Genomic DNA, 27054 nt, shown 5'->3' with positions numbered 1-27054 from the left:
CTACACACAGGGCAGGAGCAGCTCCCAAGGAGCAGCAAGGTGCCGAAGCCCGGGAAGGGGGCAGGGAGGCTAGGCAGGCATACTGGGAGGGACTGGTACTTTTTGATGGTCAGCTTGATAGTCCTATTCCCAAAGAAAGCACCATTCATTCTGAAACCACAGAAGCCCGTAATAAAGCCAAGTCCTTGATTTTATTCTCATGGTCTCATTTTAAATGAGAAGACACCAGAACCGTCACCTTTTAATAGGTGCTGACTAATAGTTCCTAGGACCATTTTCAGAAATATGATTCAAGTCCTTAATATATTATACAGTGTGGTTTGAATAAATCAACAAAGAATTCATTTAAATATCCTTTTGTCTTTTCTAGTGAAAGAAACCATTCATTCTGCTCTAGCCAGATCCATGCCTCTGACATTTGTGTGCATGTGTGAAAGATGTTTCATCTAACAGTGTAAAAAATAGGAAGGGCCCAGCCTAAAACTGATGTTGTTCTAAAAATGTATAAGTCAACTGAATGATATTTCTCAGATAAACAGTGCAACAAATGATAGTATGTTCCCAGGCCAGCCCTGAGAAGAAAAACCTTTGAACCCATAATAGATACTCAGCATTTGCAGGAGAAAAATATTAAAGTAATATATATACTTATGTATATCACATTATAGGCTGTACAACATTGAACTATATAATCTACATAATATATACTTACATGTTCCCTTGTTTTCCTTACTTACACTTTACTTACATGTACTTACATGTTCCCAAACCCATGAAATAAATGCACTTTCTGTTTTCATATTTAAGTCGTTGCTCAAATAAAAATAAAGGTACATATAAAATAACTTCAGTAAATGGAAACTTTCTGGCAAAGATTCTTAATGCATAGGGTAGAAACCAAAATAGTTCTCTGAAATGACAAAGTCTAGCTCCCTAACTTTTTAGAGGAATAAAATTTAAGTTTCTTGATAACAGAACCCTAACATTATTTTTATACATATTCAATTGTAATTACAATCTTATTTTTATTCTCAAGTGGCACAAAGGAAAGAGAAAGAAAACCTTCTGAGGCATCTTGAAGGTTGGAACAGTGGAAGGGACAGAGAGTGGGTTCAAAGGTGGTTATGTGTGTCAGAAGTTGTCTGAAGTGGGACCGACTAGACCATCAGAGCAAGAGGAGTCTTCTAGGAAGGAAAAAGGAGATGGGAGGAAGGGACCTCGGGTCAAACAGCTTCCTAGCCTAGTCCCTGGGGTATGTTCCCCCTTAACCCTCATCGCTGTATCACGGGTCTGTGGCCGGCTGGCGGGGCACGTGAGCCTTGCCTGGGGAGTGAAGAAGGAAAACAGGGAGCGTGGGCCAGGAGTTTCCTCACCAGACATTGTCTGTATCAGGATATTCTTTCGGACTAGTTTTAGTTCCTAAACTCTACTGTGGGAACATTAGTTACAGGATATGCTTATAAGAAGCTCCCCCAGCCTCATACAGAAAGGTTCAGATAAGTTTAGGAAACACGCCTACCAGCCCCTCTACTAGCGATTCACAGTGCGTGTTAGCATGTTAAAGTTCAGAGAAGTCCTCCGTCAAAGAAAGGCACTTGTATTTCGTTGTGTTAAACCTAGTTTAAACCAGTAATTCAAACACATCTTGACACATTTCGTTTGTACGGTCTGCTACTGTGGCGTGGGAAGTCTGCGGCGTGGCAGTTTGGGAAATGTTTCAGTTGACCATCCCCGCAACATCGTCCGGAGCCTGGAACTCACAGCCAGCCCCTCCCGTGCGTCTGTGAGTCCTGTGATATGGAAGGTACGAGTTTGTACATACGTACTTTTCTAGAAAGGCTTTGTAGTTTCATCACTAAGAGCCAATACGTGATGAAGGGCAGAAATCACGTCGTGATGGGTAACTCTCCTGACAAGGCAAGTCCAGCCTCTCCTGCACATTTTCGGTCTGTGCAGGGACATTACTCAGCAGACGTGGCGTCAGGCAGGGGCGTCAAGCAGTAAACAGGCAGCTGACTAGCCAGTTACTAGGCTTATTGTCACATAGAGGTAAATACTGGCAGTTACTCTCTTCCCACCAAGAATTGTGGAAAGAAATTACCTGTGCAGGACACCACCTTATCATTAAACTCCAGATATATTTATTCCCAAAGAAGAAGACATGTTATTTCGTCACAGTAAAGAGGTCTGTTTTCAAAGTCGAGAGCCCCTGCCCCGCAGAAGAGAAATCCATTGAGAGCTCCTTGATGACAAACTACAAAAAACCAATGAAGTTCAGAAAACTTTTCCTTCAGGAAACTGAAAACCATCAACTCGCCTACTTTTAAATTTAAAAATCAGGATCATAAAATACTGTTCAGGAGAGAGTGCGCAATAGATAATAGACATGCAAGCAATAGTCTGTCTCCCCTCGACTTACACCAGATCCTCCGAGAGTGCTCAAGTCAGACCACACCCGAGCTTTGTCCACCTGCTTCTGTGGCAGTGTGTGGTGTCTGTTGACCCTAAATGGTGATAAACAGTCTCCGAAGCCCAGTACTGCCTTTGTTGCAAGGACGTCAAAGCCTGTGACATCACGTGCTATCGAAAACAACTGACTGTGAACTTGAAACTGCTTTCCATTTTGCTTCCTTTGCCAAGTTCAGCCAAATTTGGGACTCAAATTAACCATGTTGGAGGATCTCATGGGTTGTCTTCTGTACAGTAGCTTTACATGAGCTTTATTTTACTTTCCATGAATCTTGATCTTACCCGATTATTAATTGTAAGCATTTTTGTTAGCCAACCTCAGATAGACGTACCTGGATCTGGGGTTGGTGCCAGTTGGGTGAGAGCAGGGAGGGAAATAAACAGGTTGAGGAAGGATGGGACTGGGGCAGGGAAGAGAAATCAGGAAAAGGAGGAAGAGAGGAGAAAAAGAGATGCTAGGGATGTTTGGGGGTTTTGAGGGATGTTCCCCAAGGTTAGTACCTGCTGCCCTTGGAACTGGTTATTAACCTTTTGTTCCATTATTTAAATACTCCGTGAACCGTTAGACCCACTCTGCTCAGAGTAGAAGGATTAAAGAAGTCTGCTTTGGGGCTTCCTTGAGGATAGCCAGACAAGGCAGCCCCTCAACTCCATGAAATCAAGTTTCATCCCCATGTAGTGGAAAGCATGATATGTTGTTAGCCTTCCCACCTAATCCAAGGGATATTTGAATATAGGCCTCAATAATACATTCATTCAGGCCTCACTGATTTGAAATTTGCAGAAATTTGAAGATTACTCTGGTCCAGGGGTAGAGTACTTATGGGAGATGTAGATCACAAGTGTGGGGGCGAGTGGCACGCAGACCCAGAGGGTAGACGTTGTGCGTTACAATGTGGCAGGCAGGGCTGGGAACCACACCGCCTTCCCAGGGATTGTGACACCTCTGGAAAAGAGCTTAATGGTTAAAATTGTTCCAAAACTCTCGTTTTCTCCCTCAGAGAAATATTTTTATTTCTGAAAAAAAGTTTAAAATGGCATAACTTGGATTTTTTTAATGTTTATTTCTCTATTGTCAGAAAGGCCCATGATAAACTGTGAAGTAGTAGTCTTTTTTTAAAATTTATTTTTTATTTATTTTCAGCATAACAGTATTCATTATTTTTTCACCACACCCAGTGCTCCATGCAATCCGTGCCCTCTATAATACCCACCACCTGGTACCCCAACCTCCCACTGCCCCCCGCCACTTCAGACCCCTCAGATGTGTTTTTCAGAGTCCATAGTCTCTCATGGTTCACCTCCCCTTCCAATTTCCCCCAACTCCCTTCTCCTCTCTTACTCCCCATGTCCTCCATGCTATATGTTATGCTTCACAAATAAGTGAAACCATATGATGAAGTAGTATTCTTAAATCATTTTATCACTCAAGACCTATTTTTTAATACATCCATTATTTTGAAGTAGTATAGTTGTTTTCTTTAAAATATATGCATTTCAGTCTCTACATTTGGAAATCACATCCTCATCTGTATTTATTCCAGAGTTTTAAAACAATTTAACAGCATTATGAAAAAGTATCATTGTAGTTAACAAAATTTCAAGTTCTAGAACTGAAACCTTTCTATGGAGAATCCAGTTTTTACCAAAAAATACATATTTTTGGAGCACCTTGGACTTTAACTGTCATGAGTAGGCAAGACAGTTGGGAATGTCTATGCAGATGGCATTCCTGCAATTAGTTCTGAGAGCGAAACATTGCCAACAGCAGTCCTCTAAATAATGGAGAATAAGCTGGACACAGAGAAGGACTCTTCCGGCTAGAATCCCGAACGCATGATTTTTCAGATGTTGAAACTCACCAGGAGCTCAGGGCCAATTAACATTATTATGATTAGTAACATTAGCTGAAAGCAGCCATTTTTTTCCCTCAGGGTACCAGGTAGCACATGTGATTAGCAAAGATTTTTTTTTTTTTAAGATTTTTACTTTTTTAAAAGTAATCCCTACAGACAGGGAAACCTGGAGATCAATAGTCATGGCTCTACTGACCTGAACCAGCCAGGAGTCCCAGAGTTTTGGTTTTGTTTTGGTTTTCTTATAGAGTTTTCAACTCCTCACTGCCACAATATCTCCACCCTGCCCTTGTTTTGGAGCACTACCTCTGAGGTGGAAACTACCAGATATAAGAGTTCTTGGGTACCAGTCTAATTAGATGTTTTGTTTGTTTGTTTTCCAAATGTCTGCTCCCTCATACATTCGATGGGATCAGGTAGAAGGTGGCCCCATGAGAAGGGAAGGGACTGTGTTTAGTAACCTGGCTAGAGAAAAGTATACCACAGAAATGACTAATAAAAACATATTTTGTTCTACACAATATCCTTTGCCTTGTTCTCCTACAAACTCACATTTTATAGTTTTAAAAGATTAAATTAAATCACTTATTCAGTAAATCCGTATTGAGGGCCAACTATGTGCCAGGCATTCCACAAGACCTTGGAACTATCGCATGGACAGAGTGATCGTATCTTCACAGAGCTCACAGGACTTCTCTTTACCTTTACAGCAGACTGAGGTTCTTGAAATAAAGGCTCCTGTCGTACTGGGTTTTGTATCCCCGGTGGTGACCACGACATCGTGAGCTTTCTTGTTCCCTGTTATATCCCCAGAACCAGTGCTGAGTAGTTGTGCCTTGGGAGTGAGGGTTGGCTAGGCATTTGCAGTATGAACTGTTCTAGCCCTAATTCTCCATAGTTCTTCCCCAGGAATTTCAAGTGTTCGAGCATTTTTGTTGTTAAAGCTGAGCACCGCAGATCAACCTCCTGGTGGCTCATTGAAGTCGTCTTGCCTCCTGACACTTCCTGCGCATTTTGTAGCTTTTCTCCACCCTGTCGGGTCTTGGGTGTTAGGATTTTCATCTCCCATTTTCCCACGTGCACTTAAATTTCACCCCCCTCCCCGTCACACCTTTGTGTCCAGGGGAGGGAGACGATTGCTCACTTCTGAGTCTCATCACAGGGCTTTTTCTTTAAAGACCTCATTAGTCTTAGTGGTGACATGTTCCCCTGGCCTTCACTCACTTTGCTGTTACTACTTTACAATGTCTCCTGTGCTCGTAGTATACCTGATCGTCCCTGGGTACTGAAACTGTTGTGGCAATGTCCTCCAGCTTTGTTTACTTTTGGAAGCTAGCAGACTTAAAATATTCCATTCTTCTGTAGACAGTGAAGGTAGGTAGAGAACCAGCGTCAGAGTTCCTGATTTCCATTGTTCTCACACCAGTTAGCTCTGGTTTCACTGCACTGAACTCCAGTCGGGTCTGCTACAGTATTGCTCGCGCTGTCAGCTCCTGCATAATTCGGGGTGCTCTCCTATGCCGCATGCCACGGCAGCACAGCTGAGCTCCTGGGGTGTGCCACTGAGCCTTCGTGTCCTTGGAGAAGAGGTTGAAATTCTTGCGCTCGTGCACCTCAAGCTCTGGCATGGAAAGAGTTCAAGGGAGAAAGAACTGTACGTTTGATTGGCTCCTCTTGTCACATTTGTTTCCTCCTTGCTGTGAGCTGTTGAGCAAGTCTCCTTGACACGTCCAAGACGCTGCATTCGCGAAGTGTGTGAAACACAGACCAAGGAGAAGAAATATGGATCCAAAGTCACTGCAAGTGAAGGAAGTCTAAGAAGAATTGCTAATTTCCTTTTGTCTTGGTATATAGAGTTGGAGAGTTTTTAAAAAGTGGAGTATGGCAGTTTTTTTTCTGAAGCTAAATTTAGCCGTTGCTTTGGAAAATCAGAGTGGTACAGCTTGTGCCTTATCTCTATCCGGCCCTTACCCTTCCCTCCACACTTGGACATCTTAAATGGCCTGCCGGAGAGGACAGCTTCGTGTGCTCCAGGGGCCCCATTTATTCTGGGCAGGAATTAAGTGACTTCATTTTCCCTGTCTTTCTGAGCTTCCTAAAAAATTTAGGAGGCTTCCTAAGCAGCAATTGCAGTCCCTACAGAAATAGTTCAAGTCATGCCTCCTTTTGCTTCATCAGCTCTTCCTGCCAGTGCGGCCAAGGGCTGCAAATGGAATGAGAGATGGCCTCTCATTCCCAGTCCAAATAGCAACAGGAGGGCACATGTGCACTTGAGCTACAAATAACGCGTTTTAAAATAGCAGGTGGTATTTGATGATTGCTCTTCATTCATTTACCTGCCAAGGCAAAACTTTTCTTCTCCTCTGGCAACCGGACTGGAAGGTGGCTCCAATCAAGCAATTGTAGCAACAAGTTCTTGTGCTTGCATATACTCGTTAGCCGGTCTCCAAGCATTCAGATCCACGCATACTTCATGAGGGGGTTCTAAAAAATCTTTAAGACAATGAAAATTTCATGTTTCTGCAACAGCCTACCCCCGACGGACCCCTGATGGACTTGGGAAGCACTTTTGTGACTCATCATAGACATTCCTTCCATGCAGGTATGCTGCCAGCCATGTGTGTTCCACAGACTCCATTTTGCCAGGGAAAAGTGGAAATACATAAAATACATCATGCGAAGCTCAGGACTGCTGCAAAATCCCAGTTTGTGTCCCTAAGGAAGTCAGATATTTCTCAAGCTCTCTTGCTAGAGTCTCGCACCAACATGCTGCAGGTACATAATTTCCTTCCCTGAGCCGGAAAGGAAGTGGCAGCTGGCCAATTAAACTCGTAGAGCTTTCCCACGGCTTTCCAAGTCAGTTCCATTATGTTTGGATCATCCCGACCACTCTTGCCATGGGAACAAGTGGTATGCTGCTGCACACTGGTATGCAGCCACCTGGAGTCCCTGTGGCTAATGGAGGTCACTCAGAGCCCTTGCCCCAGAGTTTGATAACCTCGGCAATAAACTGATCTCCAGAAGAGTTTTAAATTAGAAAAATGATGTTCTTTAACATTGACTGAGCACCCACACTATATCTGGTCCCGAGTGTAGACAAGCTCCCTGCTTTCAGAAAGCTCCCTCTAGTAGAAAGGACACATGTAGGAGAACAACTCTATACATTTCATTGGCTAAGTACTATTAGGACACAGGGCAAGACATGAAGGCTCCCTGGTCATAGTGGAAAGAACGTGGATCTGGAGTCTAGCCTGTGTTCAAATCCCTGCCCTGATACTTACAAGCAGTATGACCTTGGGCAAGCAACACATTTCTGAGCTTCAACTTCTTCATCTGTCAAAGGAAAAGGAAAAGCTTTCTTTTGATTACTTTGAGGACTAGAAATAATACATGTGGATTAATAATAATAAGTATTAATAATTAATATTAATAATAGTTAATAATTAGTATTTAGTAATAATACTGAAGTGATGCATGAGCCATGCTCTGAAGAACAGCAGACTCACCAGATGGACTCAGGAAGAAGTTAGCATGACCAAAGGGCTAAGGGCATTTGGACCCCCGATAGATTGAAGAACAGTGAGTGATAAGAGAGTCCCTAGAGAGTAGCCTGAGACAGCAGGTCATGAGTGTTCTATGCTATGCAAGACAGCTTCAGTTTTATTTTGTAGGTCAAAGTGGGGCGGGGATGTGGGTGAACTTAAGTTTTTTAAAACTAGATTATCTGATACAATGTCTGAAACTTCCTCATGTACTGCTCAATACAGCCCTGAAATTAATAAGTTTCCACAGAGAGGTCATCTAGAGGCAACAGTAGGCACAGCTAAGTTGCTGAGAGCCTAGGAAAGTCTCGCTAGTAGTTGGTTTCCTGATGGAGACACTTTCTTACATCAGATCCTTAAATACTTGGAATTCTCCACTTTTACAGAAGTAAGTGCCAACCTTTCTAAACTTAGAACATGCTGTGGGAAGTCTGACTTCATGACAATTTTCTTGCCTCTAAAACTTTGGTATTGCCACGCTTAGGAATTTAAGTTTTTAGGTAAATATTAACTTGGGACATCGTAAAATGAGTCCTCTTGAAGGTTGGGAATCCCTATCAGAGACGAAGAGATGGCCCGTGACTGCTGCTGAGCCATGTGACACTTGCATAGCAGCCCTTAAGGGGAGACTGGGACATAGTGAATCCAGCAAAAAAAAGGGGATATGAACCCCCAATGAATCATTCATTGATCCTCAGGCCAGTGATTGGCTGGAAGTGTTTCTTTGACTTCTTCTTGACCTTTGTAATACTCAAAGCTGTTCTGGGATTATGAGTATTTTTTCTGTATGTTTTCTAATATTGTGGGAAACTCTAAGAACTGGATTATATATAGCAAGGTGGTTGGATAAACTATGATGCTATGTTCTATACCTATATTTTTGAGTGACAGAAATTAGACTTACATATTTCTTTATTGTAGTTCAGTACATCAGTGGGATTTCTTTTCAGCATTTAATATATTGGCTTAGTATAGCCAGGTAGCTCATAGTTACTCCCACCATCATCTTATTGACATCTGAAGTACCCACCAGAAGGCTAGGATGGACACTGCAGTGCTGCGTTAGAGGTGTGGAGTTCAGTGTGGACTCAGTTTATTTCCGTGTATTACAGTGAGATACAGAACAAGTACAGATGTGTCTGCATATATGGGTTACACTTCACATGTGTTTCCTCACTCTGTCCCCTGAGAGGGCCAGGAAGCAGTGACGCCCCAGCAGCAATGAGCACACCCACATCTTAGATCTTGGCTTCTAAATGCCATTTGCCAATAAAAGGAACCAGAACTCCTTAGAGATACTGCAGGACTCTAGGACTGGGGCAGGTCAAATACAAGTTGAATCGGAGCATTTTCTAATGCCAGAAAGTAAGGAAGTGCCTGAAAAAGTAAGGGAAGAGGCTGGGGGTATGTCAAACAGACACAGGAGCCAGCATGAAAGAGCTCCCAGGGGCCAAAGCTGGGGCAGTTTGAACAATAAATGAACATAGTATTGGATTATGGCCAAGTGTAAAGTAAATATACATGAGTTCATATGGATATAAACAAATGGTTGATGCATAAATTCAGAAGGACAAATCTCCCTTTTAGGAGAACTACAAATAACATATGTGGCTACTCCCCCACCCATGAAGTAAAACTTTATTCCCTTTTTCCTTGAGTGTGGGCTGGACTTACTGACTTACTTGCAAAGTAATAGAGTATGGAAAGAGGAAGATGATATCCTTATCGTAGAGCAATCTCGCAGACAACACCCTATCCAGAAATCAAGGTCCACATCAGCAGGACATCATACACTACCAGTGTCGTGGGATGAGCACAGCCTCCTGCCTCTGTCATGTTCTTCCTGAAAACTCATGACTCCAGCCCAGTCATTAGAAAACATGAAGCAACTTGAACAGAGGGACATCTACAGAGCATGTGACCAGTGCTCCTCCAAATCGTGACTGTTGTGGAACTAAGAGCTAGAGAGAAGATCATCTCATCCAAGGAGAGAGAGGGTATGCTGTCTGCAGCTGGATCCCCGCCCCGAGAAGTACCTCTACTTCCATCGGCGAGTCTATTTCAAGTCTATGGCTGAATTAGTAGTGATGCTACTGAGTGTCTGTGTTTTGAAAGACAAAGGTACCGTGGATGTAAGATGTCACTGTTAGGGCAAAGTAGGCAAAGGTTTCTGGGAGTGCCACCGATCTTTGCAAGTCATCCGTAAATCTAACATTATTCAAAAAAAATTTTAATGCATTTTTTAAAGATTTGAGTTATTTTGAGAGAGCAAGCAAGCACATGAGTGGGGGTGGGGAGGCGCAGAGGAAGAGAAGCAGACTCCCCATTGAGCATGGAGCCCAACTCGGAGCTCTATGCCAGGCCTCTTGAGATCATGACCTGAGCCAAAGTCAGACACTCAACTGACTGAGCACCCAGGTGCCCCTAAAATGTAGTTTTTTTTTCCCATAGAGTCCCATCATTTCAAAGAGTCCCCAGCATATAACTGGGTCCTCAGTCCAAGAATCGCTCAGAGAATGTAGAAAGCCTCAACGCTTTAAAAATTTCGCATGAGTTTATCTCATCCCCACAAAAACAATAGGATAGTGATATCCCCTTCTTTACACATGAGAAAATTGAGGTTGCAAAGTGGTCATTTTTTTAAAAATCATGCAGCAAGAGGATTAAATGAGAGCTGTCTCTACTCCCTTGCTCCTTCCACTCCATCACAGCTGGCCCAGTCTAAAAAGCCACTTCTGCTCAAAAGGGGATACAGAACAGGCTCAGGAAGAGGCCGACTGTATTTCTAGCCGACTGCTGCTGCAGAGCGATCAGGATTACTTACTTTCCGTCTGGGGCACAGGCATGTGTGTGTGTGGTCTTGACATGTCATGGGAAGGAATTGCTGTGCGGTGGTCCAATGCCCTTGTTTCCTGAAACCACGCAGGTGACTAGATCACTGCAGAGACAAGCAAGACACAAAGGTCCCAGCTGGTCAGCTAAGAGAAGTGAGCACTGAGGAGGTAAGATTTGATGGGAGCGATCAAATAGCGTCCTGATTCGTTACAGACTAGCGGTGCAGGGGGGCGGATTTTAAAACTTTTTTAAAACTTTTGCTTCAAGTTTTGTCCGATCTTAATTGGCTGTGTACATGAGAAGAAAGTATGCAACCTGGTGTTGTTGACAGAGCCAGTGTGGACGGAGCTGGCATGGTTTCCTTGAGGTCGCGTCTCGTGCGTCCACGCCGGGCAGCAGCCCGCGCATCTGCTCGAGGCGGGGAGTTCTCGGACCATTCCTTCACGAGCACTCCGGTGGAGAGACGATTCATTCCGGTGCAGGGAGGTGGGGTATTACAGCTGTGGCTCCTGAATGTGGCCGCAGACCAGAAGCATCAGCATCATCTGAGACCTTACTAGAAGTGCAAACCTCTGGGCCTCACCCACACCTCCTAGGGAAAACCAACTAACCCTAGGACTAGTGCCCACCCCATCGGTCTGGTGATTCGGATGCCACCTAGCATGTGAGCCGCCGAGGAGGCTCCTGTGAGGGCGGTCTCCGTCGGCAGTGAGGAAACGAGCACTGTGGCTAGAGCCTGCGGACACTCAGCCATAGGAGAGATGCCCCAACACACGCTTCATGCTCCAGAGAAGTGGACCAGTGCTTGGCCCTCACCTGGGCCCGGTCCTCAGAGCCAGGAGAGGAAGGGGAAGAGTGGAGAACGCTTCTGTGGAAGCAGCGTCTTGTTTGGTGAGACGGAGCCCTTATCCTTCTCGACAGGAATGGGAAAGTTGGGCGACGGCCAGGTGGGAGCTCGGGCTGGAACAGCTGCCTTCCCTTGCTTGGGCATCAGGAGTGTAAGGTGCTCATGGAAGCAGGGCCTCCTGGCAGTTTTGTGCGGTCCAGTGCCCACGGGGGAGTAGTTGGGTTGCCTCACTCACACTGTCCTAAGGACACCGGGCTTGGAATCCCTCAAAGCTGAGTCATTGTTGGCTTTGTTTGAAATGTCACAGGTGAGCGCTGAGGCCAAGTTTATCAGCCCCCTGGGTCTACACATTATTTGTTTTCTCTCTTCTCCCTCCTCCCTCCTACATATTAATTCAAAAATCCAGTTTATTGAGACTGCAGAAATTATTTTTTGGCCAGCTAATGGGGGCAAGGACATCTTCACTAGTGTCCAAGTCATCCCCAGTGCTTGGTACATAGTAGGTGCTTGATAAACATTTGTGCATGATTAAATGAATCTGAAATCAGCTTTTTTACTCTGTCATCATAATTTTTTTTTTTTTTTTTTTTTGCTTCTCAGTAATTATATTCCCTTTATCCCATGGCCATACATAATATGCAATGGAGTCTCTGCCTTTGCCAAGTATTTTAAAACATTTTACAACAGTTTCCGCACCATCGTCAGACTGTAAAACCCAAACAAGCCTACGGTTGTTGCTTGTTGACTGGCTAGGAACAGAGACGTGAAGACCCTCCCTTCATCCCTCTGAGTCAGCTCTGTGGACGGAGCAGGGCTGGCCGCGCTCAGAGGAGAGGAGGTGGGATCAGAAGGCTCTGGTGATTCTCAGTCAACACGGATACAGCAGGCCGTATGCTACCGATGCCCGCTCGGTTGTTCCCATTTGAGGTTGTTTCTTATTTTAATTATCACTACCTTCCCCCTTTGGAGTTGAGAGGCTCAGAGATCCCATTATGCGTGATATAATTTTGTTAAGAGGCAAATAATTGCTTCTGAGTGTCTTCATGAAGTGCTTCTCAGAGCAGCTTAATCACGTGGAGAGAGCCAAGTGCATGGTTTGCCGTGGGGACGTGCTGAACAGCCCAGAACAGAAGCTGGGACCTCGGTGGCAGTCACGGGCTGGAACTCTTCATGTCTTGATCTGGAGACACCATGTGCGGGGCCCTCCCAAGTCAGGGAGGGTCTGTCCCTGCAGCGTCTACGGGCAGGCAGGAGAGGCCGTCCTCACTGCGACAGGGCACCTGCCGGGACAGAGCCATCTCCCCGGGCCAGGTGGCAGGCCAGGCGCCCCACAGCACCCCACTGAGGCAGAGCACAGCCGGATACTGCTCTCTCCGCCCCTTCCGCCCCTGTGCATGACACGGAAGGTTAATACCTCGCCAAACAAGTGCTCGAAACCAGCGAAATGGGTTGTGAACACTCGTCTGGTGGGTGCCAGATTCGGGGGCTGCAGAAGAAATCCTCAGTAGGGCGGCTAGAGCAGCTTCCCCGTCTCAGTGGGCTGCGTGTCTGTGAGTAGATGCAGGGCACGATGGGGAAGAAGCAGGGACAAAGGGCCACGAGGTTACCCCTGCATTCAACTGGGGGTCACAGCTAATTGAAAGAGAGGATTCTTAGTTCTTATTTGGCTCCACATAAAGGAGTCCTGCATTCTGCAGAGTGTCCCTTTTCTGAGGGAGAGGGCATGGGATAAGGATTCCGGTACACGCCCTGAAGGCGGGAGGGTCGCGCGACGGCAAGGACCATGCACGGTACATCACACACAGACTCGGTACTTCCTGTAGGTGACGGGCCACGGAGATGCTCAGCACAGGGGCCTCGGTGTTTGTCGTTTCTGTGTCTATGTGTGCAGTGGGCACGGAGACGTTCTCTTTCACTTTTAAAGGGGGAGGATTTTTCTTTCAGTGTTGTTCCTGGAAATAGCTTTATTAGAAGATAATATCATGATCTTTAAAAGCTGTCTTCCTCCTCTGGCTTTGTGGTTTAGTAAAGTGAAATCCACTGGACAGCAGTCTCAAAAATTTTCCTGTGAAACAGGTATTTACTGTCGTGTTATTGTAAGAAAAGTTCTCTTTCCTAGGGTAACACTAATTCTGCGCATCTTTTCCCACAACCTCTCCCTCCCATTGGTGTCATGTAGGAGTTAAGCTCCCTGCTTCAGCCCCAGAGAGATTAATTGTCTTGTGCCTCAGTTTCCTCCTCTGTGAAAAGAGGGTGAGAACAGTACCTACCTCACGATTCTTAGGGAGAGTAAGTACATGGGTTAATATTTGTAAAATGATCAAAATGGTGACTGGCACACAGGAAACTTTCCATAAGTGTTGGCCCTGCTCATTGGTTTATCTCTTATAGAATTACTCACTGGTGTTTGGGATTTACAGTCAGGTTGGCCAGGTGTGCTGATAGAATACTCCTGTCTCTGAATCCTTCCTTTCCGTGATTCGGGTGATTGTATTTGAAAACAGTTCTGCATGAACCATTTGGGGCCAAATAGGTTTGTCCCCACTGCTTAGTCAATTCCTCAAGACAGTTAACTCCCTTGTCAGAAGATGATGACGACATGGAACTGACGTGTTCTGCGCATTTGCACATACTCAGTCCTCACAACAACAGCCCTGATATAGTATAGTTACTATCCCCAATGAAGAGTTGAGGAAACTGAGGCAGTAAAGGTTTTGTTCAAAGCTATGCGACTCTTCTGTGGCACAGCCAGGGTTCTTAACTGTGTACTGTCTGGTCAGAGCCCCCTCTCCAGGTCTACACCCTGTTCTTTGCTGTGGTCTGACTCCCTGCCTTCTGCTTCTTGAATACTCTGCCTCAGGGCCTTTGCATCTGCTAGTAACTCACACAGTTCTTGCAGACCTGGCTCCTTTTGGTTCTGGTCAAACTCAAGTGTCGCCTCTCCTGACTTATCTGAGTTCTAGCCCCACTCTGTCGTTCCTTGTCATGTTATCCTGGTTGAAGCCCCTACTCGAGCAGGAAGAGGCCTTTCCTGATGGGTTTACTACTAAATACCTGACACAGCATTATTTAGAATTTGTTGAATAAATATAGGTGCTAACGACTTTAATAATGGTCTTAGCTCCTTTTCTTATGTGTGCATGCAGCCCAAATTGTGATATACACGTGTGTGCACATGTATGTGGGTATAAATGTATAAATGTGGAGAGAGAGAGAGTCTAATCTTAGCAGTGTGGTACAGAAGCACAGACTTCGAGTTACAGTCCCTAGGCTCAGCGGGAATGGCCTGGTGTTTTTCCTATGTAAAGGTAGAAACACTTGGTTGTATCGGTCTTGACTGTCACGTGTTAAAGGAAATGTGTGAGGGTCTCAGCCAGTGAATGACCAACAAAATCTTTTTTTCCTGTGTTTGGGTTAAACAGATAATACTCTTAAAAAATACATGTATATGGGCGCCTGGGTGGCTCAGTGGGTTAAGCCGCTGCCTTCGGCTCAGGTCATGATCTCAGGGTCCTGGGATCGGAGGCCCGCATCGGGCTCTCTGCTCAGCAGGGAGCCTGCTTCTCTCTCTCTCTGCCTGCCTCTCCGTCTACTAGTGATTTTCTCTCTGTCAATAAATAAACAAAATCTTTAAAAAAAAAAAATACATGTATATATAATTTATTTACACACACTGTTTATACATCCTGACACACACACATCTTCCTTTCTTCCGCGGATTTAAATTAAACTGTACTCATTTCATTTATTTGTTCTGGGGGCTTACCCATCAGACCTCTCCAAGGCTCCCACTGGGAATTTGGCAAGGAAATGGGGGTAGCAGCGACGTGAAACCAGGACTTGAACAGAAAGGGATTTTCTATTCCTTTAGTGGAGAACTCTGAGCTGCTGTAGATGCCGCAAGTCTTGTGGGAGGTGTCGGGCTGAGTCCGGTGTCGAAGTCTGGCCCGGGGCAGACCTCTGTGGCCGTGTTAGGCTGACGGCAGTCCTGCAGGCTTGCCGAGGCCCCACGTCGACCGCTCGTCTCGGGAGCACAACCTCACTCTTCTCTGTTCTGCCCTAGATAACCAGTTCAGGATGTCCATCCTGGAGCGCCTGGAGCAGATGGAAAGGAGGATGGCTGAGATGACGGGGTCCCAGCAGCACAAGCCGGGGAGCGGAGGAGGCGGCAGCGGAGGGGGCAGCGGGACTGGGAACGGAGGGAGCCAAGCTCAGGTACCAGCCTGCGCTGACCGTCGCCTCCCATCTCGTGTGTGTCTTACTGATCAGGGAAGCAGTGGGTCCCAAGTCCTCTGTCCGGTACTGGTGTCATTCCTGGGCTAGTCCCAGAGAGTGCTTCATAATCCTGTGCCCCGCAGTATTAAGATCTGTGTAATAGCAAAGAAGCCTCGAACTGTGGACCTTCCCAGGTGTTGACCTCCTGGAGCCTTAAATCACTGCTGTTGATCTCAGAACTCACCGCTGCCGCCGGGCGGTGGGAGTTGAGGGATCCAGGGAAGAAGTAGGCCTGATGGTGACTCAGAGTTCAGTTGGAATCTATTCTCTATTCCATATTCCGTATTTATGTTAAGTATAAATACGAAACATAATTGAATTCAGTAATTCAGAAACCTTTTATAAACTCAAGAGACCAGCATGAGGACCCAGAGAAACGGTCTCTGTAATTATTTGATGGAACAGCATTATCCGTTCTATCCTGTTTTACATATGCTTTTTCATAGCTTCCAAGAAGAATTTGCCAAATATAGGGAAATTACTAGATATTTTTTTAGAGTCCCATTAGTCTTAGAAGCCTTACAGAAATTTCACTGATGGGCGCCTGGGTGGCTCAGTGGGTTGAGCGACTGCCTTCGGCTCAGATCATGATCCCGGACTTCCAGGATCGAGTCCCGCATCAGGCTCCCAGCTCCTTGGGGAGTCCGCTTCTCCCTCTGACCTTCTTCTCTCTCATGCTCTCTCTCACTCATTCTCTCTCAAATAAATAAAATCTTTAAAAAAATAAAAGAAATTTCATTGAGGGTCTTCATTTTGAGAAAATAAAGTGCATTTAGGATCTTCATTTTAGGATCTCATTCATTTGAGGAATTTCTGGGCAGAAATTAGTTTTCAGGAGACCCTGGAGACAAATTGAAGGGAACAGAGAGTGTTCCTGTCTCTTCTACTGAGTTACTCCCCGCGAACTTCAGGTCGCCATCCTTTTTTTCTTCAAGGTGAATGATGTTTACCTCTAAATTTTAAATATAGATTTTAAATTTAATTCTAATTTTAATCTAATAGGCCACACCCAAGAAACTAATCTCTTTTTCCTTGAGTTTTCTTCTTCCTCACCGCTCTTCAGAAATGAAAAGGAAGGACTTGGCACACAGTAAAGTATCATCAAGGCTACTGTAGCTTCTTTTTCACCTGTACTCCTAAATTTTAAGAAAGAAATCGTCATTCTTTGGCATATCTCATGACTCAGATAAGAGCTTCCCGTGAAAACCTTTTCCTTTCGCCAACAACGGTTGGGTGGTGATGTCCTCTTAGCAACTTACCCTTCAGTAACTGTCCTAGTAGATCTGCGTCCATATTAACTGCCCTGAAAGACCCTTCCGTCAGTCTAGGTTGGCTTCAATAACATACCTGTGTCCACCCTTTACGATAAAGATGCGGCTGTTTTTGTTAATGCAAAAAAAAAAAAAATTTCCTCCTTGCTCACTGACCGTAACTTCCCTGGGCTTATGAAGGTGTCTGGTACGTGTCCATGGCTCTGCCTGGGCCTTTTGAGGCGAGATAATTGTACTGCAGGTCAGGCTCACCCACCTGAGCTCTTTTCAGATATTTTGACAGCCCAAGCGAGGATCACAGTGTATCTATCATCTGCCTTTTCATTTTTGTAGGCGTTTTCCCCCCAGACCTAAAAGTAAAAAAACAAAACAAAACAAATGAGAAGCAACAATATTTCTGTAGTAATTGAATTCTGTAGGCTTTCTTACTGGGGTTGGCGGGGGGACACTTTTTAAATAATTCCAGAGGTGAGAATCAGGCTAGAAGTATCATCTATATGGGGGGAAGGTTCAGCAGAGAGCTGCCATCACAGAGACTCAGACAAACCGTTGAGGGGACGGAGTTTGATTTTATTTTTCTTGCTTTACAACGGAATCAAGAGAAGAAAGCCACAGTTGAAATTAATGAATTTCTCTTTTCTGTGTACCTCTATTGTTATTAATAACCCTTAAATTTCAGGATCTCTAATGCTTTCCCCAAAGGATGGGATCATTAATGGATTTTTAAAAGTGTTTCTTTGGGGGAAAAAATCCCTTTCTGAGTGACTTAGTTCTCCTTACGGCGGAGCCAGCGAGGCAGAGGTCCAGGTGTATCCCCAGCGGCAAGAACTGGGACTGCTACCCTGCCTTGCTCTCCTGCCAGTCCATGGTCTACATCATGAACGTCAACTGGAGGCTGGTGGCACCTTTTTTCCTGTCAAGAGGCGCTTTCCCCTAGATGGAGCAGTGCGATGTTCATGATTAGTGTCACCTGTGGTGGACAGACTCTGGTGTTCTCCGAGTGATGGAAAACTACCCTCTGCCACCCACGAGCATGGCCGTGTGCTGCTGAGCTGAACCGAGCACATGCTAGTCTCCGTTCCACGGTGCCTCTTTATGTGCCCTTTGCTGTTTCCCAGCATGGGCGGCTGGTCGTAAAGCATTTGTTTCTCCTACATGAAGAGGCTGACTTGGTCAGGAGAGGCCCTTGGTCCTTAGTCGTTAACGCGCGCTTCCTCCTTCTAGTGCGCTTCTGGCCCTGGGACACTGGGGAGCTGCTTCGAGAACCGTGTGGTGGTCGTGTGTGAGAAGATGATGAGCCGAGCCTGCTGGGCCAAGTCCAAGCACTTGATCCACTCGAAGACCTTCCGTGGGATGACCCTCTTGCACCTGGCTGCCGCGCAGGGCTACGCCACCCTCATCCAGACCCTCATCAAATGGCGGTAATGCTGGGCCATGTGCCACTGGGGCTCATCCCTGTCGGTCCCTGCCCATCCCCTTGCTGTGTCCTCCTTAGTGTTTTCCCTGGGAGAGAGAGATCCTGCCAGTCAGTGAGCACCGCCATGGCGGTGGAGCAGAGGGCTTTCTCTGAGGACAGTTCCCCAGGGAATTTTAGGAACTTCCGCCCAAGAAATGTGGGCCTGTGGTACTAACTCAAGGTTGCACTTCTCTTTCCTCCGGACTGCTGGTCCAAACCATGCTATGAAATTAGGGGCTCTGTTTCCTCACATCAGGGATGCTAAGTGCCCACTATGGTTTCATCTTTGTGGGTTTTATAAGGTTCTGGTGTCTTTCTTGAACATGATTAATTGTGCAGTAATTTCTGGTGCTATCCCTTACAGCACAAAGCATGCAGATAGCATTGATTTGGAACTGGAAGTTGACCCCTTGAATGTGGACCACTTCTCCTGTACCCCTCTGGTAAGGAATAGGTTCATTTGTTCCTGAACTCTTTTTAACCGGCATAGGGATATGGTGACCTTTTTATGGCCCCGCTGAGATTGCCAACAAGGACCGGTTTGTCACTTGGTAGCAATAGCAGAAACAGAATATGTTTTTTAACTTGTACTGAGAAAACTTGCTTTCTGTTTTGCTGTTTTCTAGATGTGGGCATGTGCTCTAGGGCACTTAGAAGCGGCCGTCGTTCTGTACAAGTGGGACCGTCGGGCCATCTCTATCCCTGACTCCCTAGGAAGGCTACCTTTGGGGATTGCCAGGTCAAGGGGTCATGTGAAATTAGCAGAGTGTCTGGAGCACCTGCAGAGAGATGAACAGGCGCAGCTGGGGCAGAACCCCAGAATGCACTGTCCTCCGAGCGAGGAGCCCAGCACGGAGAGCTGGATGACCCAGTGGCACAGCGAAGCCATCAGCTCTCCAGAAATACCCAAAGGAGTCACCGTTATTGCAAGCACCAATCCAGGTAAACATTCAAAATTATTATGTCTCAGACCTTGACAGATTTCCCATTCGCTTTCATGCAGCTACCCTCAGAAAATCTATAGGATATTCACGTACATTTAAGGGTTTGGTTTTTGGTTTTCTGTTTTTGTTTTTTCTGTTTTCGATTTTTCTTTTAGCTCTAAGAGTGCCTACTGCTCCCCATTCCCTTCCCAAAAATAAATGCAGAAAGTAGCAAAAAAAAAAAACAAAACAACAACAACAAAAAAACTGTGTCCGTTCAAGAAAGAAATACAAATTTTAGAAGAGGACTATTTGAATATAGTATATTCTGCTGGGGAATATTTAAGTGTTAGGGACATGTCTTGAGTTCCAGCTTTGCACTTTGTGTCTCTCAGGCATAGAGAAAGTGTTAATTCTTTAAGATTCCTAATTTTATCGCCTGTCCTGACTATCCTTTCTACTGTACTTTTCAGAGCTGAGAAGACCTCGTTCTGAACCCTCTAATTACTACAGCAGTGAGAGCCACAAAGATTATCCAGCTCCCAAAAAGCATAAATTGAACCCTGAGTACTTCCAGGCAAGGCAGGAGAAGCTGCTGTCCACTGCACTGAGTCTGGAACAGCCAAATATCAGGAAGCAGAGCCCTAGTTCTAAGCAGTGTGTCCCTGAGACAATCAGCCCCAGTGAAGGAGTGAGGGACTGCATCCGGGAAACCTCCCCTCCCACTCCAGAGACTGCAGGATTCCAAGCCTCTGGATCTCAGCCTGTAGTAAAGTGGAATTCCAAAGGTCTTTACATTGGTGTGTCTACAGTACAGGTGACTGGAAATCCGAAGGGGACCAGTGTAGGAGAGGATGCAGCACCTTCACAGGTGCGTCCTCGGGGGCCCACGAGTGTCCTGATGATGGCTAACAGAGAGGTGGTGGATTCAGAGATGGGGTCCTACCGCGATAGCGCAGAGCGCGCGGAATGCTCACAGCCCATGGACGAGATACAGGTAAGCGCAGACAAGGTAAGCCCGCTGAGGCCGGGCCGTCTGTATCGCTCCCTCCATCCTTACGGCCCGTTTCCCAGGCCGCGCGATTTGCTCGCCAGCAGAGGGTTGGAGGTGCGGTCTTACACGGAAGAATGGTGGAGTATCTTCTTTGTGGGCCACGTTTTCATTCAGCGACTCAAATGTTGTTTGAATGGGGCCTGAACACCAGTGACCTGGGGCTCAGCAAAGCCTTCCCTCTTCACACCAGCTCCTCAGAGCTCACTCGGGGCCCTCCGGTGGTCTCCTGCTTCCCTCCCACGTCCGGGGAGACGGAGAGTTTAACAGAGTCGCCGCCCAGTCACTGCTAGAACAGGAGGCCTGTGGCTAGAATTTGAATGACCTAAGTGATCCAAAGAGCACAGCTGTCATCCGGCCACTGTTAAGGCGTATGCGGCATGGGGCTCTTGAGGTGCAGGGAAATAACCCTGAAGCGGATAATTGTGCTTCTCATACACCTAGGCGCTCCAGAATCCTGTTGGGACATTAAATTTGCAATAGACTATGAGAGGATAGACTGCAGTAAACTGGAGGTTAAGCTGTTAAGCTGGCAAATTCCATTAAATAAAATATACTACGCAGGGGAGGGCCAGAGGAGCAGCCAAAGAGGATGAGATTGACTCACTCTCTGTCCTCGTCCCTCTACAGCCCAAACAAATGTGGCAGGGGAAAATGTCCCATGAGAAATTCAGTAGAGTACAGGTCTAGAGAAATGCCACCGGAAGGAGGGGCCTGGAGAGCCCCTGGCCTGGCCGGTGCTCGCAGGGAGAGGGCCGATGGCGGAGCTGCTCCTCTTCGTCCCAGGATCCCCTTCCTGCCGCCTCAGCTGGTGGCACAGAGAGAAGAAGGTGGGGTGCGGGCCTCACTACGTACCAGCCCATCACTGCAGGTTGGGGGAGGCCTGCCAGGGAGATCAAAGAACTTGTTAGACAGGAGATTAATAACATGTTTCTGGAAAAAGCCAAATAGTAAATATTTTAGGCTTCGTGGGCCATACAGACTGTCATGACGACTGAATCTGCCTTTCTAGCACAAAGGCAGCCTTAGATAATATCGAATGAACGAGTGTGGCGATGTGTCAGTAAATCTTTCTTTACACAAACAGGTAGCCGGCTGGATTTGGCCATACCGCATGTCAATACTAAGCAATCTAGGACCATATTTATAAATGTAAACAAAATAATAAGTTACCAGACTCTGAAAATCCTTGCCGTTCACTGGAGTTCTCTGCAGCAAAGGAAATGTTCTGTGTCTGTACTGCCCATTATGGTAGCCATTGGTGGTCTCCAGAGCCAAAAAGGTAGCCAGTGTGACTCAGGAACTGGATTTCTGATTTTATGTAAGTTTGATTAATTTAAGTTTAAATAACCATTGGATAGCAGAGCTTGGTAGCAGCTGGCCTTGGCTAAAATGGGATTGATGCAGGAAATACAAAATAACCTGAAAAGTTCTACTTTACATTTCCATTGAGCCTCCAGAGAGAGTAAGATTTTGCTACCTTAAGAGCATCTACCTATGAAAAAGTAATAGTCTCAAGAAGTATTCACCAAATTTAAAAAAGACAATGAAAAATAATTAAGGAATTAAAGAAATAATGAAGCACTTCAAGCCAGAGTTCATGGAGCAGTGCACAGTAAACCAGCAAAACTGATACGTCTGAGGACTTAGGGACAGTGTGACAGTACACACAGCACTTGTTAAGAAGGGATGCTGGAAACAGAGGAGGAATCCTATTTTAGAGCTAATGTTCTTATTATCCAAATAAAACTAGGGAGGCAGGGAAATGAAGAAGGTGAAGGGTATGAAAGCAGCTCTTCCTTGCGGGAGATTATAAATTTTGTTCCACATGTGTTACTGATAGATAAGTGTAGGCTGAAACAGGCTTGCTTTGTATGTCAGGTTAATTGCATAAAAACAGGCTACAGAATTTCTTTTTTTTTTTTTTAAAGATTTTATTTATTTATTTGACAGAGAGAAATCACAAGTAGACGGAGAGGCAGGCAGAGAGAGAGAGAGGGAAGCAGGCTCCCTGCTGAGCAGAGAGCCTGATGCGGGACTCGATCCCAGGACCCTGAGATCATGACCCGAGCCGAAGGCAGCAGCTCAACCCACTGAGCCAACCAGGCGCCCCAGGCTACAGAATTTCTAAGTCATTGAAGGGGGGGAAAGGGAACTGGGGCCCATTTGGGGAAAGTTCAGGAATGGAAAAAAGTAAAAATGAAGCAATAGGAATAATAAGCAGAAAACGTAATATTATAGGAATATTTTCAAACATGATTCATTCCCACTTTGCTATCCGGCAATTCTTTTAAAAGATTCTCAGATTGGGTAAAAAAACAAACAAACAAAAACAAGAAGAAGAAAGCGGCAAAACATACTATATGCTGCTTATAAAAGACAGAACTAAAATGAGATGACACAGAAAGAGTAAAAAGGAAGCCATAGGCAAAGATAGAACAGACAAGTAAGTATAAAAAGAAAAAAAGATTCAAAGTACAATTCAAGGCAAATAGTATGGACATATCATTTGTTGAGGAGATACAACCCATCCACAGTTGTGTAACTAACACAGCCTCTGAATACTACAGCAAAAGCCAGTGAGTACAAAGCGATGTGGAGCCACACTCAGTCACAGTGTGAGACTCACATTTCCCTCAGCATCTGTCCGAGCGAGGAGGTGCGGAAAGGAGATGAGAACCCGGAACAAGGCCGTTAGAAAGCTGGCTTTCATAGCTTTCACAGACATACTTAATATCTGTGATGGATTTAATGCAGGATATGCTTGTATGTAATTATGCCGGCGGATGTGATTCATACACATAGTAAGTATACGGATGATTCTTCTTTTTCTGTATCCTAGACAGATCTGTGAAAATTGCTCATATGTTAGAACACAACAAGAATTTAAACAAAAACCTAAAGCTGCACATTTATAGACTGTCTTCTCTCACCACAGCACGAGAAATTTAGAAGCAGATGATGTGACTTTTCAGGTCCTACTGCTTAGAATGTTATTATTTTGTTTAAAGTCATTTAAATCTCCTTGCCTGTTGCAGCTGGCACAGTAAAAAGCACGTGTGTGGTAGCCCAGCGTGTGGCACGTGTTGTGATCCGAAGTGTTCTCACACTGACACGTGTTATAAAAATGGAGGACTTGGGGGGGCGACTGTAGAGTCATAGTCTTCAGTCTCCAGAAATACCACTTTGCTTTTAATGAAACATTTGGATACTTTCATGGAAAAGGTATCAGGCTAGGACTTCCTGTTGCTTGAGTCACAAAGCAAGACACTTATATGGAGGGAAAAGAAAGGCTGCAATATTTTTTTTTAATTTTTATTCCTATTATAAGAACCATTCTTGTTTGTTGAAAATATAGAAAATTACCCAGGATAAGTGTTTAGCAGCTTCCTGCTGTATACCTCACGTCCCATAAGGCCCACCCCCTCCAAGTGCTCCGTGTAATGTTAGTGTGCCCCTTAGAGCTCTGCCATCAGCCCCCCAAAGTTTCCCACGCCCATTTGCAGTCATCTCTGCTCCCGCCCCAGCCCTAGGCAGCTGCCAATCTGATTTCTATCCCCAGAAGTTCTGCTTTTTCTGGAAATTCCATATCAATGGCATCTTAAAATTTGCAGGTTCTGTGTCGGGCTCCTTGCACTTAGCATAGGGTTTGGAGGTTCATTCACGTTGTAAGATAAGCATTTTGTCACCTTTGTGTGGATCCTTTCAGGATACTTTCACTTAGAAACTTAAATGCCTATTATTCCCATTTCTCTTGTCAAGAGAGACATGCAGGGAAATCTTTAGGAAACCGAGGCCATATCTCTAGGTCTGCTGAAATCTGCGGCGGCACCGAGCAGCTCGGAGGAGTCCGCTTCTCTCTTGGGCTTGTGTTTGGGGCTGCAGGAGTCAGCAGCCTCACTGCCGTGCACTAGTAACAAACGATTCATTTTTCTCACATGACAGCAGGTGCAGAGGTTCACTGGCTTGGTGATGCCAATAGGGCCCAGACTTTTCCCCGAGCTTTTTGTTCTTTCCAGCGACAACTCCTCTCGATTCTTGTTGCTGTGTGGTCGCCGTGTGGGGGCGGATGCTTGTTGGGAGCCAAGGCAGGAAGAAGAGGGGAAGAGCCAAGGGCATCGGTGCTGTTCAGCAGGAAAGCCAAAGCTTTCCAGGGATGCCTGGTGGCTCAGTCGGTTGGGAGTCCGCCTTCGGCTCAGGTCATGACCCCGGGGTGTGGGGGGTGTCCCTGCTCTGCGGGGAGCCGGCTTCTCCCTCTCCCTGCCGCTCCCCTTGCTGGTTTGTTCTCACTCTCTCTGACAAATAAATAAATAAAATCTTTTTAAAACAAAAATTTTAAAAGCTTCTCCCCAGACCCTGCAGCAGACGTCTGTAGAGTCTCTTTGTCCAGAAGCGGGTCATGTATCCTCCCCTCTGTGTGCAGGAGGGTGGGAGGTCCAGGGGAGGATTGTCTGACTGGTTCGACCCAGTTGGGAGCCAGCCTCTCTGATGGGCTCATTGCTGCCCTCTACAGGACCGGGGGGTCTCTAGGCAAGGCCAGGGTGGCGGGGACAGTGGCCTTCCTTTAGGTACCCTGTAGCGTCACCATGGTAATGTGACAACTTGCTGAAGAGCTGCCCAGTCACAGTATCATTAAATGGCTGATCCGAGCTGAGAGCAGAGAGTAGGCACAAGGCAGAAGCTCTCTAAGACTTGTGTATAAAGGTATTGGCCGGACCACGATTAGGAGAGAATCAGGTCTCAGTGTATTTGGCTGAATTGTATAAAACCTTACAGTGATGCTGGGCTGCACTGGATTGAGGTGGAAGGCCGCCCTCCCTTCATTTTTCTTCCCAAGGGTAGGTGGGGTGGGGGGAGGGGCTGGATAATTCCTAAGGTTTCCTCTTAACCTGAGTGTTTTGTGAACTCTGGATTCCAGGTGAACATGATGACATTGGCAGAGCACATCATTGAAGCCACACCTGATCGAATTAAACAGGAGAGTTTTGTGCCCACGGAGCCCTCGGCATTGGAAAGACCAGACACTGCCACCATCAGCAGTACCATGAGCTGGCTGGCCAGTTACCTAGCCGATGTCGACCGTCTGCCAAGCGCTGCCCAGATCAGGTCAGCGGAAGTCCGTGGGCCACTGAGTGGCGTAAATGCCTGGGCTCAGCGGGAGGTGTGGGAGGCTAATTAGAGCTGATGAATGCTATGTAATAGGAGATCTCATGAAGGAAGGAAGGAAACGCTGGGACAAGTTCCTTCACCACTTTTAGATGCCTGCTCACGTCCTCGCCTCTTCCATGACTTTTCTCTCCTTGTAGCACTTGTGAGGTCATGTCCCATGATGCCCCCCCCACCCACCCAATTCATCTGAAGCTTCCTGAGGGCCGGATGGCATCTTCGGTGGCTTTAGTATTTAGCATAGCACTAAATTTGTGATAGGCACTTAGGAGGAACTCGCAACCTGAAGGACAGTTAAAGTATAGAATATGTTTAGCAGCTGACAGGACTGAACGAAGGCATGTTCGTAAGAGTGCGCAGTGGCCCTTGTCTTCTTACTCAGCAGTATGTGATGGGGATTGTGCTGATCAGTCACCGGTCTCTCCCTTGTGTCTCCTCTTGTTTCAGAAGTGCATATAACGAGCCTCTCACCCCTTCTTCTAATACCAGCTTGAGCCCTGTTGGCTCCCCAGTCAGTGAAATAGCTTTTGAGAAACCCAGCCTTCCCTCAGCAGCAGACTGGTCAGAATTCCTGAGTGCATCTACCAGTGAGAAGGTGGAGAATGAATTTGCTCAGTTGACTCTTTCTGATCATGAGCAGAGAGAGCTCTATGAAGCCGCCAGGCTCGTCCAGACTGCTTTCCGGAAATACAAGGTAAAGTAGAACAGAGTCCTGACACGACATTGGTAAGGTTGAGGACCACAGATGGAAGTCAGCATCATCCTAACTAGAACTTATGCCCCTCACTTCTTTTTTTTTTCTGAGTCTGTAGAATTGTTATTTGGAATTATCCTGCCATATGAAATTTTAGTAATAATTTTCAGAAGCTTTAGGGAAATTAACCAGTAGAGTGTAGTTAACACGGTGTCAACTTATTCTTGGTAATGGTGACAGATATTTAGTATTTAGTTAGTATAAAGGGAGTTAGTATTCCTGCCACAAGGAATTAATAACCTAAGGCAAGGGTTCTTAAGGGACTGGGACTGACTGTAGGCAGCCCATGAACTCCTGAAATCTTGTGCTAAAGCTTGTGTGTGCATCTTTGGTGGGAGAAGGTCTGTGGCCTTCCACAGATTCTCAGAGGAGTCTTTGACCACCCTGAGAAGGTGTTAAAAGCCGGTACTCATCAATCCCAAAGTCAGAGTAGTTGGGATTATGTTAGGAGAGACAATGGAAATCTGGCAACGTATAAGGGCAGGTAACACAAACTGTGATTTGTTAAATACTTGCAAAATGAACATTTCTAGACCTCCTAACATCCAAATATCATAGTTCTATTTAGAAGGAAGAATCAGAGATTTATTCTGTAAGTTCATTTTTCCT

General features: G+C 45.8%; 1 protein-coding gene across 19 annotated transcripts in view; it reads left to right on the top strand.

The window, feature by feature from the left end:
• The window catches only part of CAMTA1 (calmodulin binding transcription activator 1), an 821619-nt gene that overhangs the window by 775525 nt on the left and 19040 nt on the right, over nt 1–27054 (top strand). For 13 of the 19 annotated variants that reach the window (XR_004276407.1, XR_004276405.1, XR_004276404.1 and 10 more), the window contains 7 exons: nt 15613–15764; nt 18320–18516; nt 18916–18994; nt 19178–19493; nt 19948–20471; nt 25444–25631; nt 26139–26385. Coding sequence is in view for 7 of the 19 variants with exons in the window: in XM_032303256.1 (XP_032159147.1) it covers nt 15613–15764; nt 18320–18516; nt 18916–18994; nt 19178–19493; nt 19948–20471; nt 25444–25631; nt 26139–26385 (1703 nt within the window). In the remaining 12 variants the exon portion in view is untranslated. The remainder of the gene's footprint in view (nt 1–15612; nt 15765–18319; nt 18517–18915; nt 18995–19177; nt 19494–19947; nt 20472–25443; nt 25632–26138; nt 26386–27054) is intronic. The other 6 variants (XR_004276410.1, XR_004276409.1, XM_032303262.1 and 3 more) reach the window with 2 other exon arrangements.

This window comes from Mustela erminea, chromosome 10 (assembly GCF_009829155.1).
Source record: "Mustela erminea isolate mMusErm1 chromosome 10, mMusErm1.Pri, whole genome shotgun sequence".
Taxonomy (NCBI): domain Eukaryota; kingdom Metazoa; phylum Chordata; class Mammalia; order Carnivora; family Mustelidae; genus Mustela; species Mustela erminea.
The sequence above is the reverse complement of the archived record's forward strand: the minus strand, read 5'-3'. Positions and strand labels throughout refer to the sequence as shown.